We start from the raw sequence: 19209 nt of genomic DNA, 5'->3' as shown, positions 1-19209 counted from the left end.
CACATACGAAACTCCAGGAGATGTTTTTGAACCAAACATTGTGACTTTCCCTTTATGATAATAAGATAATTCCCATTACTGTTTTAGTGATAGAGAAAATCTTGTCATATAATTATGTAGATATGGTTTTATATTTAATTTTTGGTATTTAGGGCATCTACTCAGTATAATGAAAGAAATATATTTATTTATTTGGGAATGAACTAATATATTTCTTTAAAGTTTCTATGAATCAGTTTGTAAAAAGTATATTAAGATTATTTTGGAGAGTTTTTAAATAACAAGGGACTTATTATTACTGAGCATTCTGTTGTCACCAGCCTTTGACGTGTGTGTGTGTGTAAAATGAATATTTTATGGAAATATCCTGTTGGGAGCAGTACAATGACTAGTGATTAACTGGGATGGTTATTGCCAAAAAGTTGACAAGGCCACAGAACAGAAGCTAGTGATGTCCATGTCGTACTGTGACTGTTACTGTATTACTAATATACAAGTAAGAATGATGATTAGAAGAAACAATTTCATCAATGCTTAACAACACTAGTCTCAAATATGTTAGTTGTTTTCTGATTATTTTCTTCATAAGCACTTCCATCACCAGCCAGTTAGCAAGCAAGTGATGGATAAATTTATTGCAAAGGGTGCTGCTCTCTTTGGAATTACTGTTGTTTTGCCAGCCAGAGTGAACTGATGTCAGGTTCAAAATACGGGAGGCATGGCGAGCCTACTATGTCATGAAAACACAACACCTGGAATCACTTTAGCTTTCCTTCATAGTTTAAATGACAACATAAAAGCAAACCACTGGATTTTTAAACTAAGAGTATAATTGAATTTAATTTTGAACTTTGCCAATTATTTGTTATAATTAAAGTTGCTTGTTTTATTTTTTTACTTAACAATAAAATTACTCTTTGTTTTTCCATATATAACAAAACTAGCATGATCAGAATTTAAATTTTAAAGATGGAGAAATTCAGATATTGCTTATAATTCACCTAAAATTAATTTTAATTTTTACTAACCAGTATCCTTCCCTTACTATTCTTCACATATCTCCTCCCATTTTTCACCTGTTGTTTTCTCCATCTTACTTCATTTGCTCTTATTAACATAACACACACATATGCACACACACATGCACACACACACAACACAAATTCACTGCTGCCTATATGTGATGTGCATGGGTTGAGGATCACCTACTAGAACATCAGTAAACTTCCTGTTCTCCTGAAAAAGAACCCATTTTCTCTTCCCTGACAGCCATCAATCAGTAGCTCCTCAAGTAAAAGTGGGGTTTCATGAATCCTACCTATTCATGCACTAATTTTAGCTGGCCTGATCTTGTGGAAGACTTGTGTATGCATTCACAGCACTGTGAAATCATGAGAGCAATGGTGCTTCCAAATAATATTTTGTTGTAGATATTTACTACCTCTGACTCTTACAGTATTTCTGCCTTTTTTTCTACAGTGATCTCTGTGATGAGTGAGGAGGATGTATGATCTAGATGTCCAACTTAGAGTTGAGGCATCAACGGTCTCTTACTCTATATATACTGGTCATTTGTAGGCATCTTTATATGATCACCAACTACTGCATAAAGAAGATTCTCTGATGAGGGTTGAAAGATGCAATAATATGGGGATATAAAGATAACTTAAGGGGAAGTTTAATACTATGCCAATTTAGTTAAATAATTGTATTAGGTTCTCCCATATATGCTGTGACCTACAGCGTCAATGATTTGTGGTTAGGGAATAGTACTAAGCATGAGTTCTGTTTTTTGGAGCAGGTTCTAAATTCAGTCAGAAAGTGACTGGTTACTCCTATAGTATTTTTCTTTCTTTTTTATTGATTTTATTGAGCTATACATTTTTCTCTGCCCCCCCTTCTTTCCTCTCCCTTCCCCTTCAACCCACTCCTATGGTCCCCATCATCTTAATCTACTCAGGAGATCTTGTCTTTTTATACTTTCCTTGTAGATTAGATCCATGTATGTCTCTCTTAGGGTCCTCATCTAGGTTCTCTGGGATTGTGATTTGTAGATTAGATTTCTTTGCTTTATGTCTAAAAACCACTTATGAGTGAGTACATATGATATTTGTCTTTCTGGGTGTGGGTTACCTCACTTAATATATTTTCTAGATCCATCTGTTTGCCTGCAAATTTCAAGATGTCATTATTTTTTTTCTCCCGTTGTAGTACTCCATTCTGTAAATGTACCACATTTTTCTTATCCATTCTTTGGCCGAAGGACATTTAGGTTGTTTCCAGTTTCTGGCTATGACAAACAAAGCTGCTAGGAACATAGTTGAGCACATATACTCCTGAAACTGAAAAGCTTCTGTAAAGTAAAGGACACAGTCAACAAGACAAAATGGCAGCCTACAAAATGGAAAAAGATCTTCACTAGCCCCATATTGGACAGAAGGCTGATCTACAAAATATACAAAGAACTCAAGAAATTGGCCATCAAAAGAACAAATAATCCAAAAATATGGAGTACAGACCTAAACAGAGAACTCTCAACAGAAGAATCTAAAATGGATGAAAGACACTTAAAGAAATTTTCTACATCTTTAGTCATCAGAAAAATGCAAATCAAAGCAACTCTGAGATTCCATCTTACACCATTAAGAATTGCCAAGATCAAAAACACTGATCACACCTTACGCTGGAGCGGTTGTGGGGTAAAGCATTGCTGGTGGGAGTGCAAGCTGTTACAGCCCCTTTGAATATCAGTATGGTGATTTTTCAGAAAATGAGGAAACAATTATCCTCAAGAACTAGCACTACTACTTTTGGATATATACCCAAAGGATGCTCAATTGTACCATTCCTAAAGTATTTATGCCACTATAGCACCTGTATGAATATTTTGATAGGCCAGTCATTATTATAACTTACAGAATTCTTACAAATTATTTTCTCTCCCAGTAGTAAAACTAGCACCAGCACTGTGAAAATTGATCAATAAAAATGAAAGTTTTGGTTTGGTAGGTCCAGATTATTCCTTGTCCTTTGAGTCAAGTATGTGGTGTCTTCATCAATAGGGTTTTACTACAAAGTCCTGAAGGTAACAAAAAACAATGACAGTAGCCTGTAATAGTTTTGGAGAGTCTGAGAGATCCAACTGACCAAAACTCAATAGGAGGTAACCCCATACTTCCCAGTGAATTTTCCTTTGATAGTCTTTGGTGGCTATGAAAGGAAACTGTTTCCATGTTACAGTGTACCTCCATTTAATCTTTATACCTTTTTAACTTTTTAAGTTTTTTATGTGCATGTATGTCTTGCCTACATGTATGTCTGCTTATGTCATGTATGTCTGATATCTAGAGGGTCTTAAAATGATGTTGGATTCCCAGGAACTTGAGTTGAAAATGGTTGTGAGTGACTATGTGAGTGCTTGGAATGAAACCTGGTCCTCTGCTAGAGCATAAGATGCTCTTTACTGCTGAATGATCTCTCCAGTCCCATTTTAACTCTTTTCATAGATCCATGTATATGTATTTTAGAAATATTCTACAGTTTTAGTATTCTAATTGTAATTTTCAAAAGATAACACTACCTATCCTTTCTTGTTCCCAATCCTCTACCCTGTCTTCTCATTCCCCATCCCTTTGACCCCCTACTGTCTTATTATTCCCCTTCTCCTCTTCATACCATCTTTGTTTTAGGCCCTGTTCCTTATAATCTTCCCTCTATTCATCGTCCCTACCAAACATATATGCATACTCTAATTCAAACACACATATTCAAAGTTTTGTATTTAGTCTTCAAATATGAGAGAGAACATCCAGTATTTTCTTTCTAGGTCAGAGTTACTTCACTCAGAGTGATCGTTTCCATCTCTCCAATTATCTGTGAATTTAATAATTTTATTTTTTAAAATCTGAATAATAATCTATCTATATACATTATACATAAACACATCAATATATGTCTATCCCCTTATCAGTTCATATACATCAGGGTGTTTTTATTTTCTGATTATTGTGAATAAATCAGCAGTGCATACACATAATCTAGTATTTCTTCAGTAGCTTCAGTAGGATATAAAGTTATATGGGTATATTCCCTGAAGTGTTATAGCTGTATCATATGGTAGATCTACTTCTAGTTCTTTGAGAAATCGCCATTCTGTTTTCAATTGTGGCTATATAAGCCTGCTCTCCTACCAGTTGTGGATATTACACTTTTCCTATGTGTAAGCTGGTATTTGTTCTTCTCAGTTTTGTTTGTTTGTTTTTGTTTTTTTCTTTTTAATAAAGGCCATTTTGAGTCTGTAAAGGAAGTATCTCAAAGTTGTTCTCATTTTCATTTCTTTGATGGATAAAATGTTGAATATTTAAAACATGTTTCTCAGACATTTGTATTTCTCCTTTTGAAAACTATTTAATTCTGCACTCTGATTTTAATTGGGTTATTTCATTGGTGTTATAATTTAGTTCTTTGTACATTATACAAAGATATATACTAATTCCTAATCAGATATATAGTTGAAAATGATTTTTTCCATTCTGTACTTTGTTTCTTCATTAAAAAAATAATCTCAATAAAAACTTGCAAAGGAAATTCAAGAACTTATCGATGAAATCATCCCATCACAATAAACTCATCTTAATCTCAGAGATGCACATACATAAATTAGTACATGTAATCTACTCTATGACTAGACATTAGAACAGAAACTATCCAAATATCTCTTTAAATGCAGAAAAGACCTGAGACAAAAATCAAACATCAAGTCTTTCTAAAATGCCTGGAGAATCTAGGGATATAAAACACATAAACCAGCATTATAAAGGCAATATATAGGAAGCCCACAGTCAATATCATGTTAAAGGAAATACTTGAAACATTTTCATTAAAATAAGGAAAAACACAAAGTTATTCTTTTCTTCTGTCTTTATTAAATATGATGCTGGACATCTTGAACAGACCAATAAAATAAGTGAAATGAAATAAAATAATACTAATGAAAAAGGAAGAAGTCAAAATATCCTTTTTTGCAGATGATATGTAAAAGACCACAAAGATCCTACCAGAGTCCTCCCTCAGCTGATGAACACATTCAGTAAAGTATCAGGATTCAAAATTAACACATTAAAAATCAGTAGCCTTCCTAAATATCAAGAACCTATACACTGAGAAGGATATATTTTAGCTTAAAAATAACTCAGAATAAATCTAAGGAGATGAAAGTGTTTTACAATGGAAATATTAAGATAATGAAGAAAGAAATTATAGAAGGCACCAGAAGATGGAATGGGCCCTCATGCTTTTGAATTGGTAGGCTTAATATTGAGAAAATGGCCATTCAAACGGTAGTAATCTACAGCTTCAATGCAACCTCCATCATACTTGTGACATAATTCTTCACAGAACCTAAAAAAAAAAAACACACACACACACACACACATCAAATTTATTTAGAAAGACAAATGACCCAGGTTATCTAAAATCATGTTGAACAATAAAATAACAATAAAATAATCATGCTGAAAAATAAAATGATATGGTGGTATCATAATCCCAAATTTCAATTTGTACTACAGAGTCACAGTTATAAAACCATTATGGTACTGGCATAAAACAGACACATTGGTCAGCAGAACAGAATTGAGGATCCACACATAAACTCATATTCTACAGCCACTTAAGTTTTGAAAAGAAGCCAACAAAACACATTGAAGAAAAGACAATGTCTTGCACAAATGGTCCTTGTCAAATTTGATAGATAATTGTAAGAGAATGAAATTCGACCTCATCTCTCATTCTATACAAGACTCAACTCCAAATAGATAATCACTTTAACCATAGACATGATAACCTGAACCTTTTTGAGGAGAAAGTAAAATATGCTAGAACTCATTGGCACAGGAAACGATTTGTTGAACAGGTTAAACAGGTTAAGGTCCCTGAAAGCACAGGTATTATGTCCAACAATTGATGCATGGGATTTCCTGTCACTAAAAAGCTTCTGTGTAGGATACCAACATCCTGGGACAGTTTTATTTTTTATTTATTTATTTATTTATTTATTTATTTATTTATTTATTTATTTATTTTTTTTGGTTTTTTGAGACAGGGTTTCTCTGTGGCTTTGGAGCCTGTCCTGGAACTAGCTCTTGTAGACGAGGCTGGTCTCGAACTCACAGAGATCCGCCTGCCTCTGCCTCTCAAGTGCTGGAATTAAAGGCGTGCGCTACCATCGCCCGGCTCCCTGGGACAGTTTTAAACAACTGACTAACATCTAAAGCAAGCCAGGATGTCTCCCAGAATCTGGTTTCATAGGTTTACTAGGCATTCATATCAATTTTTATCATTTTCCTTGTTCTTATACTTTACAGATACCCAGTTTTTATTATGCTTGATATTTGAAAAAATATTTATATCTGTATGCTAACCACTCTATTAATAGTGAAAGGAAGCATCTCTTAAATTTGAAGGTGTTAGTTTTTGATGAGTTTTTATCTAGTCATTTGAATTTTCTGCATATTCCAAAAAATATAGACCTGTTTGTGACCATTGCTTAAGACTTGCATTTTGTGATTGAACTCTACTTAGTATGTGCCCTTATGCCTTTTAAAAGATGTTCTATGCTAGCTTTTAATTTTATGTAATAATGTAGAACTATCACATAAAATAACTTTTTTTTGTTGCAATTCCTATTGTAACACAATAATGTTCCTGTTATTAAGATGTATGGAGCTCTGTATCAACATTATTAAATATTTATGTTTTCTCATTATTTCTTTATTATTTAGCATTTATACCCTACAGGAGTTGAGGGACTGTTTCTGCTTAGTCATCATATAATTGTTGTCATGGTGCATTCTGTTTTTTTTGTTGCTGTTGTTGTTGCTTTTTCTTTTTTAATCAAGTGTCTGAAGCACACAGTTGCATTCTCTTACATTTGAGATACAATCATTAATTAGCATTAATTAAATGCTGAATTTCTTTCTTCTTGAATATTGCATATGACACCCATTGATACTGAGAAGCCCTTCCTGTTCCTTTATAGAATGGTTTTAGACCCTGCTTCCCTGCCTGTCCAGAACAATGCAGATCTTAATTATGGTAGTAAATGTGCAATATGAAATGAAACCAAACCAAACAAAACAAAACACCAATGTGTTATTTATTAATATCTCCATACAGTGGAAATTAAGGGTTTCCCCACACTAATATTATGGTTTAAATTTTAAATACCCCCAAGGTCTTGACCTCAATCCCATGGCACCATTAAGAAGTAGATCTTAGGGAACCTATAGTAAACATTTAGATGACTAGAAATGTGCCTTTAAGTGAATATTCACATATTCTCTTTCCCTCACTCCCTCCTCTTTGCTCCTTCCTTTTTCTGAGTTGCCTGAGTGAAGCAGCTTTACTACATTTTATACTTCCCAGCATGGACTGCTCCTTCATTACACTCCTAAAAAACATCAAAACAATCCTTCTAGCCATTCAAACTCCATAGTTCTCTCAAACCATAAAGAAACATACACAAACCTTTGCTCCTTCTGAGGTGAATGTATCAGGCATCTTACTACACTGATGGAAAATTAAAACCAAATATTTTTGCTTTTTATTTTTGATTATTAGTGTCTTTTAAATTTATCATATTGTCTTTTGCCTTCGATTATTATGAACTCATATTTGACAGACTCCAATTGCTCCAAGAAGCCATACTGGTTATTGTTTTGTTGATCCTCAAACCGTCACAGATTAGTTTTGTGAAGTCATTCTATTTGCATTCTTTGACTACCCTTTAAGAAAATTCTTGATCTTTAAATTTGTTTTTATTTACTATTATTATTACTCATGGCAGAGTCTGTGAACATAGTGTCTGAATGGAGATGTTCTTAACAGAAGGGAGGAATGCTACATAAACCATGCCCCAGAAGCTCAAAATATGTATAGTGTTCTTTCTTAAATTATTTTAAATAATTAAAAATATTTTAAAATTATTTTTAAAAGCCCTATGATAGAAATAAATTCCTTTTACTCTTTTTAAAATATTGCTGCCTATTTATTTGAATAGGGTTTTACAAAAAATACCGCAGGCATATGATTAATAATGATTTTTCCCATAATATAGGCTGCCACTATGCTTGGATAGTGGTGGCCATTCCTGTGTATCAATATGGGTCTCTTGGGGCTGGAGAGATGGCTCAGAGGTTAAGAGCTCTTCCAAAGGTCCTGAGTTCAATTCCCAACAACCACATGGTGGCTCACAATCATCTGTAATGAGATCTGGTGCTCTCTTCTGGCGTGCAGGCGTACATGCCGACAGAACACTGTATACATAATAAATAAATAAATCTAAAAATAATATGGGTCTCTTTGCATTGTTTCATATGCAGCTATTCATCTTGACCAAGACCGTGTATTGAAGAGGTTGTCCTATCTCGAGTGTGTATTTTTAGTTTCTATGTAAAATAATTGGGTATCTATAAGTATGTGAAATTATGTATGGGCCTTGAATTAACTTTCACTGATGAATGTGTTTGTTTTTAAACTAATACCTAAGCTATTTTTATTACTACCATTGTGTAATATATAACTTGAAATCTGGGATGATGACACCAGTAGTTCCTTTTATTATTCAGAATTGAGGATTGTTTTGACCATCCTAGCCTTTTTTTCTGTTTTTATGTGAGTTTCCATATGAATTTGAAGATTGTTTTCTCAATTTCTGTGAAGAATTATATCCGAATTTTGAATAGGATAGTGTTTAACCTATAGTTTTAGTAAATAGAATGGGAATATTAAATAGGGTGGGTTATGTTAAGATCTTCAGTATCAAGAGGGAGGGGGAATGGACTGGGGGGGGAGAAGAGGAGTGGGTATAGGGGGAGGGGAGCGGGGGGAGGGGGCAATATGTGGGAGGAGGGGGAGGGAAATGGGAAACGGGGAGCAGTTGGAAATTTTAATTAAAAAAGAATAAAAAAAAAGATCTTATGAAAAGCCCTACAGAAGTATATGTGAAAATCCATTTAGAAATCTACTACAGAAGCTTCCTAAAATGCCTGTGTGTATTATATATATGTACACACATATATAATATATGTAGTTTAAATGAAGTCATCATATAATGGGCAGATAATTTCTCAATTTATAATACCAAGTTCAATGGGTTCTATCTTGTTGATTCTTTGGCCAAAGGGGTCCCATAAATCCATCCCCCCACCCCAAACATCATAGGCTGTTTCCAAGGCTATTGGTAACTCTCTATAATCTGAAGGTAAAGCCCCATTGCTGAAGAAACAGCATACTTATGTCATTAAACATAGAATTCTTGACCTGGTGCCCAGATAGAAGCTTTATCCCTTACTGACTAGCCTTTATGGTGATAGAAGACACACTTTCCATGCTACTGAAAGAGAAAACTAATCATCAATTTCATCTAACTACAAACCCTGTGATCTACAACAGTGACCTGTTTGCAAGAAAGTTGTGTAATTAGTGACACAAATGTTGTGGGACTAGCTAGACAACCTCTTTTAAAAATTGGTTCTAAAGTATGAAGATTTCTCTAATGTCTTTACACATAAAATAGAGAATTTATTTTCTTATTTCACAAAGTGTTATTAGGTCCTTGTTTAATGACAGATTCCTTCTCCTGTCTCACATACTGTACACGAAACTCTCACGGGAAGCATGTTACCTTTCTGCATTCCTTTCAGAGATTTGTTAATCATGTTTGCTGAAATTATGTGACATACAGAACAATAATGTAAGATGAAGACTTACTTAATTTTGAAAATCATATGTTATTAGTTGTAGCAGGTATGAATAACAGGAGTAAGTAGGAGGAAAAGTTAGACATATTAGACAATTCTGAAAGCATTTCATCGGACTGGTAGATTCAGAAGTCATGAAAGTCAATTTCAGATTTCCTGAGTGTTTTGTTTCATGGCTACCGTATGCAGCTATTCTCTTATTCTTACTCTCCTATCTCCTCTGTGCTTTCTGTCATTTATCAGGTTTACTTTTCTTTCAGGATGTTCTAAATCATTTGGGATCCTGTGAACTGGACGAAGATGATCTGATGCTTGATTTAGAATTTTTAGAGGAACAGAATCTTCAACCCCCAGGTAAAAGTTGATTAAATACCGACACCAATATGACCCCAATAAATGTCTACAAGAATTTGACCCCAATTTAATCAATTAGCTTTAATTGCTGCAGCTTTCACTGTAGCTCGACAATGTTTGGAACATGGCCAGTCTTCTCTTTCTCCTTTCATCGTCTATGTGCAAGGAGCAAGCTAAGTACGCTGCATACTTTAGCCTTTTATACTGGATGACTTTAAAGTCAGTTGTAGAAACATGAATGCAGCTAGAAGTCATTACAAAATGAAACAGAACACAAAAATCATTTCAAAAGAAGATATGCTCAACTTAAATACTTACCAATTTAAAACATTAGTATCTTATGTTTGAAGGGGGAACCATGCAATGGTTACCATTTCATTTTTCATGGTTTACTTTTAATTAAATCTAAGTATTGGTGATCTATTTGTTATTCTAAATTTTAGTCACAATACCTTAATAACAGAGATTAATGCTAATACTGCAAGGCTGATCTGAGAACTTACAGTGACAAATAACACCCATAGATAGTCCATAGATACACCTCAAACGCATGTGTGTAGTTACAATGAGTAATAGCTAAACTCATATCACATAAACTAAGAAAATCCATCCACCTCATTTGTAATATTTTGAATTCATGTCAGATTTTAAATAGTATATCTCTAAATTCAAAAAATTTCTTCATTCAAATACTATATATGGCCTAATTATATTCAGATTTATGTATTTGAAAGCAAAGATTATGTTATCTTATTTTTAATGATACCTCTTACATTTTTACTTGTATATCAAAGGCCGACTATGTTAAGGTAAGTCATAAAGCCTTAGTCTTTTTGGGTCCTTTTGGGAATATTGCCTTTGTGGTGTACCATGTTCCTACTTCTAACTTGCATGAATTCTATTCTCTGTGTTAATTCTCAGGCTTATTTTGAGATGTTTTGTTCATACTAAATATTTATCCTCAGTTAAAATAATCCAACTTTGAAAAGCAGACTATAATGATGTTTATATTTTCTTGTACATCCTTTTAGTTTTCCATTGTATATTAATTTGTGATTAAGTTTTTTTCAAAACATTCTACCTGTAGTTGGTTTCACAACTGTTTTTTTCTAATGTAGATTTATTATTTTTGTGAAGATAATTCCAAATTTCTGTTCTTCATAGGTTTTTACCTTAACAGTTAGACATTAGGAGAACATAGTAAGATGTGTCCCTTTGGAAGGAGTGTTTTAAAGTAGAATTAATCAACATCTAGCAAATATTTAAGTTTCCTTAGATAAATATGTAATATAGTGTAGCATATTTACCAGTAGATCAAACTATCTAATCTCTATTATCTAAATTCGTGAGACTGGAAAACTATAAAATAATACTCTTTACATATTATTCATTTAAATGTCTACAATAACAAAATGTTTAAACACTTCAAATTTTTCTCAATAAGACTCATATTTTGTATTCAATAGTGCAAAAATTATAACTAAAAGCAATAAAGAAAGCATTCATATTTACTATTGTATGGTTATAGGGTAAATTGCGTATAGTGGATGGTACAGATATGGAATAGACAGTATATCAAAACGATAGATCAATCCTTAGCATCAGTATATATAATAAGAGGACAGTCTGTCCCTCATCATACAATTCTGAGAGAAGTACAGTGCCAACCCTGAAGTACTGATTTTCTCTCTCTTCCCTTAATCTAATCCCACATATACATATGGGATACCTCTGAGATAATGAGAGGAATTTCTATTTATAGGTTTTAAATTCTCTGTTGTAAAGTCATAATTTTAAATATATTTCTTTTTCTGTAATGAGAAATCACGTAAATAAACTTAATTTGAGACTTTTTGAAATTAGTTTGAACAATGATTTTTGTAAGAAGTATTAGAATGAGAAGATAATAAGCACTAAGTGACAAGGTACAATTGCCAATAGGAAACCAAAAGTAAGGCACAGAGAATTCTTCAGTATGCATGGTCGTGTTTCTTCTGTGGGTGGTCAGGATGGTGGAAGGGCAAAGGTGACAATTGTAGTTTAACACAGCTAAATATAATGAGGCACCCTCATAGGAGCATTTATTTAAGATTATGTATATTCTTTATAAAAAGTTAGGACTTTTGATGTTTTCATTATGAATAAATGATGAATTTTACCAAGATAAATAAGTTTAATTCAGTTTATGTACAATGTTTATGTTGTTATATAATCACTGAAATAAATGTTCAAAACTTGAAAAGTCATTCTGAATTAATGAGAGAGAAGATAATTTAATTGAGTCTTATGTAATTATAGTCCATTTTGTTGATTTTTATAACATTCTAATTTAGTTTGAATTTTATGCAGTATTTTATAGAGATGTGTGTGACTGAATGATTACATCAGTTACTTATTTGATCCACAAATATGAAGAAGGGAACATATTAAGCTGATAAATTGTTTAATGAACCACACAGAATAATGAGTATCGTGAGTGAGGGAGTCATAGACTTATAGGGATTTGGGATTGAAACTTCCCAAATCATATTCTTTTCTCTATTTTATGTTTATTGGAATATTTATGAAATAATTGAATGTAGAGATGTAGAGTCCAGTTCTGTTTGGTGCCAGTCTTGGGGAAGAGCAGTTATGTTTGACAGCCAGCCATGGTGAAAAACACTGACTTCAAATCTAAACAAAGATGTAGCTGCCTGTATCTGCTCTGGGAAAACATTAACCTTTGAATAATTATTTTCCTCTACAAAATGTTATGACCACTATTCACTTTATCTAAGGGAATAAAAGTGATATGTTTTTCTTATGATTCACTGCACAGAAGACATAGTTGAGAACTAGATGCTGAGTCTGTCACCTCATCCTCGAAAACAAATTGTTGCCCAGATGTAATCCTTGAGCAACTGTAAGGAACTTTCTTCTCTAAATGGGTGTTATAAAAATACTTATATATAGGACAATATATATCTAGATAATTTAGATTTGGGTCTGTAATTCACCATCTTTAGCTATTAGTCCCGTTGCATTTGTGCCAGCCACTATTAGTCATCAGCGTGGCAGACTCTGGTGGGAAACCGCAGCCTGGTAAAGTCAGTGGAGTAGTAACACGGATGAAGTGATGAGGGGAGGGTGAAAGAACACACCTAGGTTTTAGAAACTTGAGGATGGGGGTACATTGATGCTTACTATGGCATCTGGGAAGAAAAAAATGGGAATACACTGATCAGTTAGAAATTATGAACATCTTAGAACAAAAATGTTGATAATAGAAGCATTAAAGACTATGATTGTGATAAATGTAGAATTACATATGTGCACAACAAGCGTCACAATATGTAATTTTAATGTAACCTATTCTTGTTATTGAATGTAATAGTACTTTAATTTATATATTTTTATTTGCTTATAGTTTCTGTTTAATTGATTTTTTCATTATTCTTTTTTATTAATTTTATTGAGAGAAAAATGTATAAAAGTATTTATTTTAAAATAAAAATGTGAGTAGGTTAAAGCTCAGGTTGATAAATTCCTCTAAATCTACATCATAGAAAAGCATTAGGCAAAACTGGAATATTGATCAGGATGAGACCATAAATTTATTGCTGAAGAACCATGTTGCGTGAAAAATGTCTACAAAAAAAACACAAGATTCCATTAGTGCAAACAGCGCAAATTTCACAGAAAACAAACAAACCAATCCACATCATTGTCTGGGGAGGAAAAGGGCTGACAGTAAGAGACTGACAGTTGCCAAAGGTGATAAGGAGGCTTGGGAGCTACTGAATATATTCCTTATCTTGCTTTTGGTATTGATTTCATGTCACAATGCACAAAAATCATACACTTTAAAAACATTTTTATTATAAAGCAGTATATCTTCATGAGTTGCCTAAAATATAAGTAAATTTAAGGAAGGAAACTGAAGGCTCATAGGGAGCCAGAACTTTATCAAATTAACCTTAAAACTTTTAAAGAATATTGCATCTTTAGAATGCATTCCAGATAAACTAAAAGTTAGGATAAAAATAATAGGGATCATAGCTTCAAAAGCTTACCTGAAAATATACATGCAAACACACACACTCAAAAACGCACTAAACAACTCAAAGAAATACCTCACTTTAAAATGTATATAGTTTAGGGAAAGTTGTGCTAACATACTGATAATACTTCCTCTATAAGTCATAGGTTACTGAACAAATGTCTCAGTGCTGGGCAAGGGAATCCAACCTTCCAGATGTTGATCAGGTGGAGGAAAGAAAGTCCAAAAGATTTTCAAAACGATATAGGCCACTGCTATTGTCCTTGGTTTCCTTCTAGAACCTGATGATATGATCGTATTGCTGAGGTCACTACACTCTTTGGTCATAGAATTTGGAAAATTGAGATTGTACAGATCTTCAGGCCTCTTTTCTGAGCAGGTCCTATAGCATCAAAAGGTGCCATGTAGGCTGCCAGGTGAGAAAGGTAATCAGTATTCTACCCAGCTGTTAAATCTATGAACCAAAACAATAACTAGTCCAGCAATATATGTTCGGTGGTGCAATAGTGGCATGTAAATTTTGGGGTAACCAACAACTATGTAATTAAACTTAAGGAATACTTGATAGGACAAAATTCATATCTGTTACTGTAAACCTAGCCAACTAGCCAAAGCTGCAGAAGTCATAGACACCAGACGAGAATCTATTAGTACAATTTTCCTAAATCAAAATAGCATCTAACAGCTTTCTGAATATGTATCCTTATACTCAAAGATAAGTTTAGCTCTTCTCTGGTATCAAATATATGTCCTTTTGCAACACATGGAAACTTATTACAGAGATCAGCAACTGTTTTAAATGCATAGAATAAGTGACTCTGACTTGCTCAGCCCCAACTAAACATGTACTTAGCATGTACAACTTGATATCCTCTTTTCCTTTATGTGTGGGAGTTATAATGCAGACATATCTGCTGAGCCTGAGGACCCCACAAGCATTTGTGCTCTGCATTGTGTCCGGTTGTGAGTTTTATAATGGTCTCTGTGGTGGACTTAATGGTACCCCTAGATGCATATATTTAACAGTTGAATGAACTGTTTAGGAAGGGTTATTAAGTGTGGCCTTGTTGGAGGAAGACAATCACTGAGGGAGGGCTTGAAGTTTCAAAAGGCCATTCCATTTCCAGTTAGCATGCTACCTCCCCTCTCCTCTCCCTCAGTCTTGTGGTTATTGTTTCAGTATGTAAGCTCCTAGGTCTTAATCCAGCACTGTCCCTGAAGCCAAGCTCCCTGCCATGATTGTCATGGACTCACCCTCTGAAACTGTGATCAAACTCCCAATTAAATGCTTTCTTTTATAAGCTGCTTTTGCCACATTGTCTCTTTCTCAAAACAGAAAAGTAACTAAGTCTCCTTTTGCTGTAAAGAGAAGGGTCTTTGATGAGAACTGTGAGCTGGCTTATCTGTAAGTATAAGAATAAGTTTTATAATGTAATTAGAAATTATGCTGTTCTAGCAAAGTGGAAATTGTAGGTTTCTTACAAGATCCCTGGCCTCACTGGCTCCAGATAGTTTGCTAGGATTCTGCGTAGGATGAGAGCTGGCTTCCCTCCTGTTGAGTGGGTCTTTAGTATAATTAGATAATTGTTGATCACCACCAACCCATGAGTATCACTATTTCACCCATAGTAATAGCCTACCAAGCTGTCCCTATTTTTGTTCACAGAACTTACAGTCAGTTAAGATTACTAACTACTTCTCTCTTCTGTCTGCTTGCATAGTATTTCATGTTACTGGTGAATCTAGACCACAGGAAAGAGTCTATAAAATTAGCTGGAATAATATGAGCTCTGTGCCCTAAATGTGTAGGTTTCACAAATAGGGACTTAATCTTCAACCTATGAGAGTCATCCAAGAGCAACAGCTATAGCTTCTGCTGTTTGGGGGACTAACTTGGAGTACCATGACTAACAACTCAAATAGAGGTTTCTCATGCTTGGTACTGTGTTTTTTCCTTAGGTAGTTTATGGCTTTTTGGAGGAACAATGTCATTCAAATGGCATAGCTTGATATGTCTATTTATTAACTTCCAAATTATATCTCCACAGTTAAGTGGCATAAGTTTCTGAGTTTTGTATAATCTAATTAAAGATACCCTAGGCCCACTTATTTATTTTGATCCAGATACACCATAATCCCTACTAATTTGCAGTTGACTTTTATAATATTCTTATGTCAATGTTGTTGCAATTATTTATACATTGCCATTCATATTAGCAAAACCACCAGGGTTTCATCTCATCTCTGCTGTGCTTTTACCCATTAAAAATTAATAACAAAATTACCTTCTTAATTAATAGGCACAGGAGAAATTCCTAACTCACTGAAGAATTTTTATAATGCTTCCTCATCAAATTCCAAATATTTAGCAACTACCTATTAATTTCTAATTGGTATTGCTGGGCCATTACCTCTATTTGCATGTAGACATACACCAATACTGCCCTGAGTACTTCAGAAGCAAATTTAAAATAAATAACACAAGTAATAAAGTTTGTCTTTACTCGATCATCCACCTATTACATTCTTTTAATCAAAGAAAATTAAATAACTTAAATCTATTTTCAAATAAGTAACTTATCTTCAAGTGGTAAAGACCAATGGCAATGCATGACAATAATACAGGTTGCTTTTTAACATTTATGAACTTAGTTCCTAGTGTTTACAGTATTTAAAACAGAATGCCTTCTTTATCAGATACATTGCTATCCTAATTAGGCTGTACAGTATTTGGGACAAGTAATATCCAGGGGAAAAAGTTTTCAGCTGTTTAATTGGACTGATTAAACGTAAAGAAATGTGTGCTGTGTTTTTTAAAGCAACATGTCTTAATTGATTTTTTAATGCTACCAACTCATCACTGAGTGTTATAAAAGTAAGAAAATTATGTTTAAATTAGAAAACATATTCTGAAATAACTTATAATAGTAATGAATTATTCAAAACTCAAGGGCCCTGAAAACATATGGTATTAACAAAGATTAAAATTATCTAAATCCCAAAGAAGTAGAATCAAACTTTATTGGGTTCCTGCTTTAGTCTATACAACCTAGAAAGCAAGATACTTTGCATCAAAACAGGACTCAGTCAACTACTTAGTCAGGGTGATTATTTTAGATGAATAGAATCATAACATGTCACAAGTGTAGAACAAAATTCACTATGGCAGAAATGGAATCCTGACTCAGATATATCTGATTTCAAGGCACCGAAAATCTTTTTCAGATATTTATATATTTATTTTTACTTTTGCTAATAAAAATTTATTTTATACATGATTAAATACACTGTGACTAAATCATTTACACTCATAATTTTCCCCTTTCAACTTCTCCATTCTTACATTCTCTCATGACCTCTTCCATAATAATTACTCTAATATATATATATATATATATATATAGAGAGAGAGAGATATGATAGATAGATAGATAGATAGATAGATAGATAGATAGATAGATGTGTAATATACATAGGTAGATGATAGATTGGTGATAGATACATACATACCTAGATACATAAATGGATAGAAAGATAGATGATAGATAGATAATGTAAGGATAAACAGGCTTAATTTACTGAAGTCCATGTACTGTTGCTCACTTGTACATGCATGCAGGGCTGACTATTTGGGATCTATCCAGTCTATCCAGAGCTCATTCCTGGAGAAAACTCTGTTCCTCTCTCAGCCGCCATTCATTGTTTGTAGTTTTCCATCTAGAGGTGGAGCCTTGTTAAACTTTTTTTAAAAAGATTTATTTATTTATTATGTATACAGTGTTCTGCTTGTATGTATGTCTGCAGGCAAGAAGAGGGCACCAGATCTCATTACAGATGGTTGTGAGCCATCATGTGGTTTCTGGGAATTGAACTAGAACTTCTGGAAGAATAGCCAGTGCTCTTAACTTCTGAGCCATCTCTCCAGCCTGTGAAACTTTTTTCTATCCACATTGGTATGTTGACTGGTGTGATCAAATTATGCAGGTTTTGTTTAGATAACTATAGTTTTGAGACTTCATGTGTTCTGCTTTCCTGTCACATCTGGGAGACACTATCTTACATCAGGCATCTTGGTCCTCTGGAACTTAGAATCTTTCTGCCTTCTTTTCCATTATTTTCCTTGATTTTTAGTTGTGGCTGCAACTAAGCACACACCCGCCCACTCCCCCCCCCCGACATGATTCATGTAAAATAAGCTTAAGGAATTTTTGAGGTGTTGCCAGAAAATATTAGTGATGAATAACTTCAGGCTATGTTAGAATTTGATAAAGATGGTGATAGAGAAAAAAAGCAAGAGGAACTCTGTAGTAATATGAGCGGCGGAGCTGCGTCCCCAGCCACCCAGCCGCCCGCATGGCTAGCTTATGCCCCGAAATAATTACACGGAAACTGTATTCTTTTAAACACTGCCTGGCCCATTAGTTCCAGCCTCTTATTGGCTAGCTCTTACATATTGATCTAACCCATTTCTAATATTCTGTGTAGCACCACAAGCTGGTTTACCAGGGAAGATCTTAACCTGCGTCTCTCTGGAGTGGGAGAATCATGGCGACTCACTGACTCGGCTTCTTTCTCCCAGCATTCTGCTCTGTTTACTCCACCCACCTAAGGGTTGGCCTATCAAATGGGCCTAGGCAGTTTCTTTATTAATTAACCAATGAAAGGAACAGATTAATACAAGACCCACCTCCATCAGAACTCATGGCTATTGTAAATGGAGTCATAAAAAAGATTGTTAGAATAAATACCAAAAATACTGTATTTACCATTTTATATTCTACTTTGGGATTATAATGTCCTGTTAACAAAATAACTTCAGCTGAGTTCTTTTCTCAAAGGGACCAAAACCAAATATCTTTTATATTTATAATTCACTACTCTTATGTTTCTTTGTGTGAACAAAATCACAGTCTGAAATTTTAAGATTGTGAAATGACAATATATAAAATTCACTTTGATTGTCAATTATTTACTAACATGTAAAATTATAGTGATAAAAAAACTGAATAATATGATGTGGGATTCCCCTCTGTATGCTGTGAATACCATTGGTTA

At 33.8% G+C, this 19209-nt stretch overlaps 1 protein-coding gene across 3 annotated transcripts in view; it reads left to right on the top strand.

The window, feature by feature from the left end:
• Positions 1-19209, top strand: part of Ccser1 (coiled-coil serine rich protein 1) — a 1171018-nt gene that overhangs the window by 196923 nt on the left and 954886 nt on the right. For all 3 annotated transcript variants that reach the window (XM_057763688.1, XM_057763695.1, XM_057763698.1), the window contains one exon: positions 10022-10115. In XM_057763688.1, the coding sequence (XP_057619671.1) occupies positions 10022-10115 (94 nt within the window). The remainder of the gene's footprint in view (positions 1-10021; positions 10116-19209) is intronic.

The sequence above is a fragment of the Chionomys nivalis genome, chromosome 1 (assembly GCF_950005125.1).
Source record: "Chionomys nivalis chromosome 1, mChiNiv1.1, whole genome shotgun sequence".
NCBI classification, from domain to species: Eukaryota; Metazoa; Chordata; class Mammalia; order Rodentia; family Cricetidae; genus Chionomys; species Chionomys nivalis.
The sequence above is the reverse complement of the archived record's forward strand: the minus strand, read 5'-3'. Positions and strand labels throughout refer to the sequence as shown.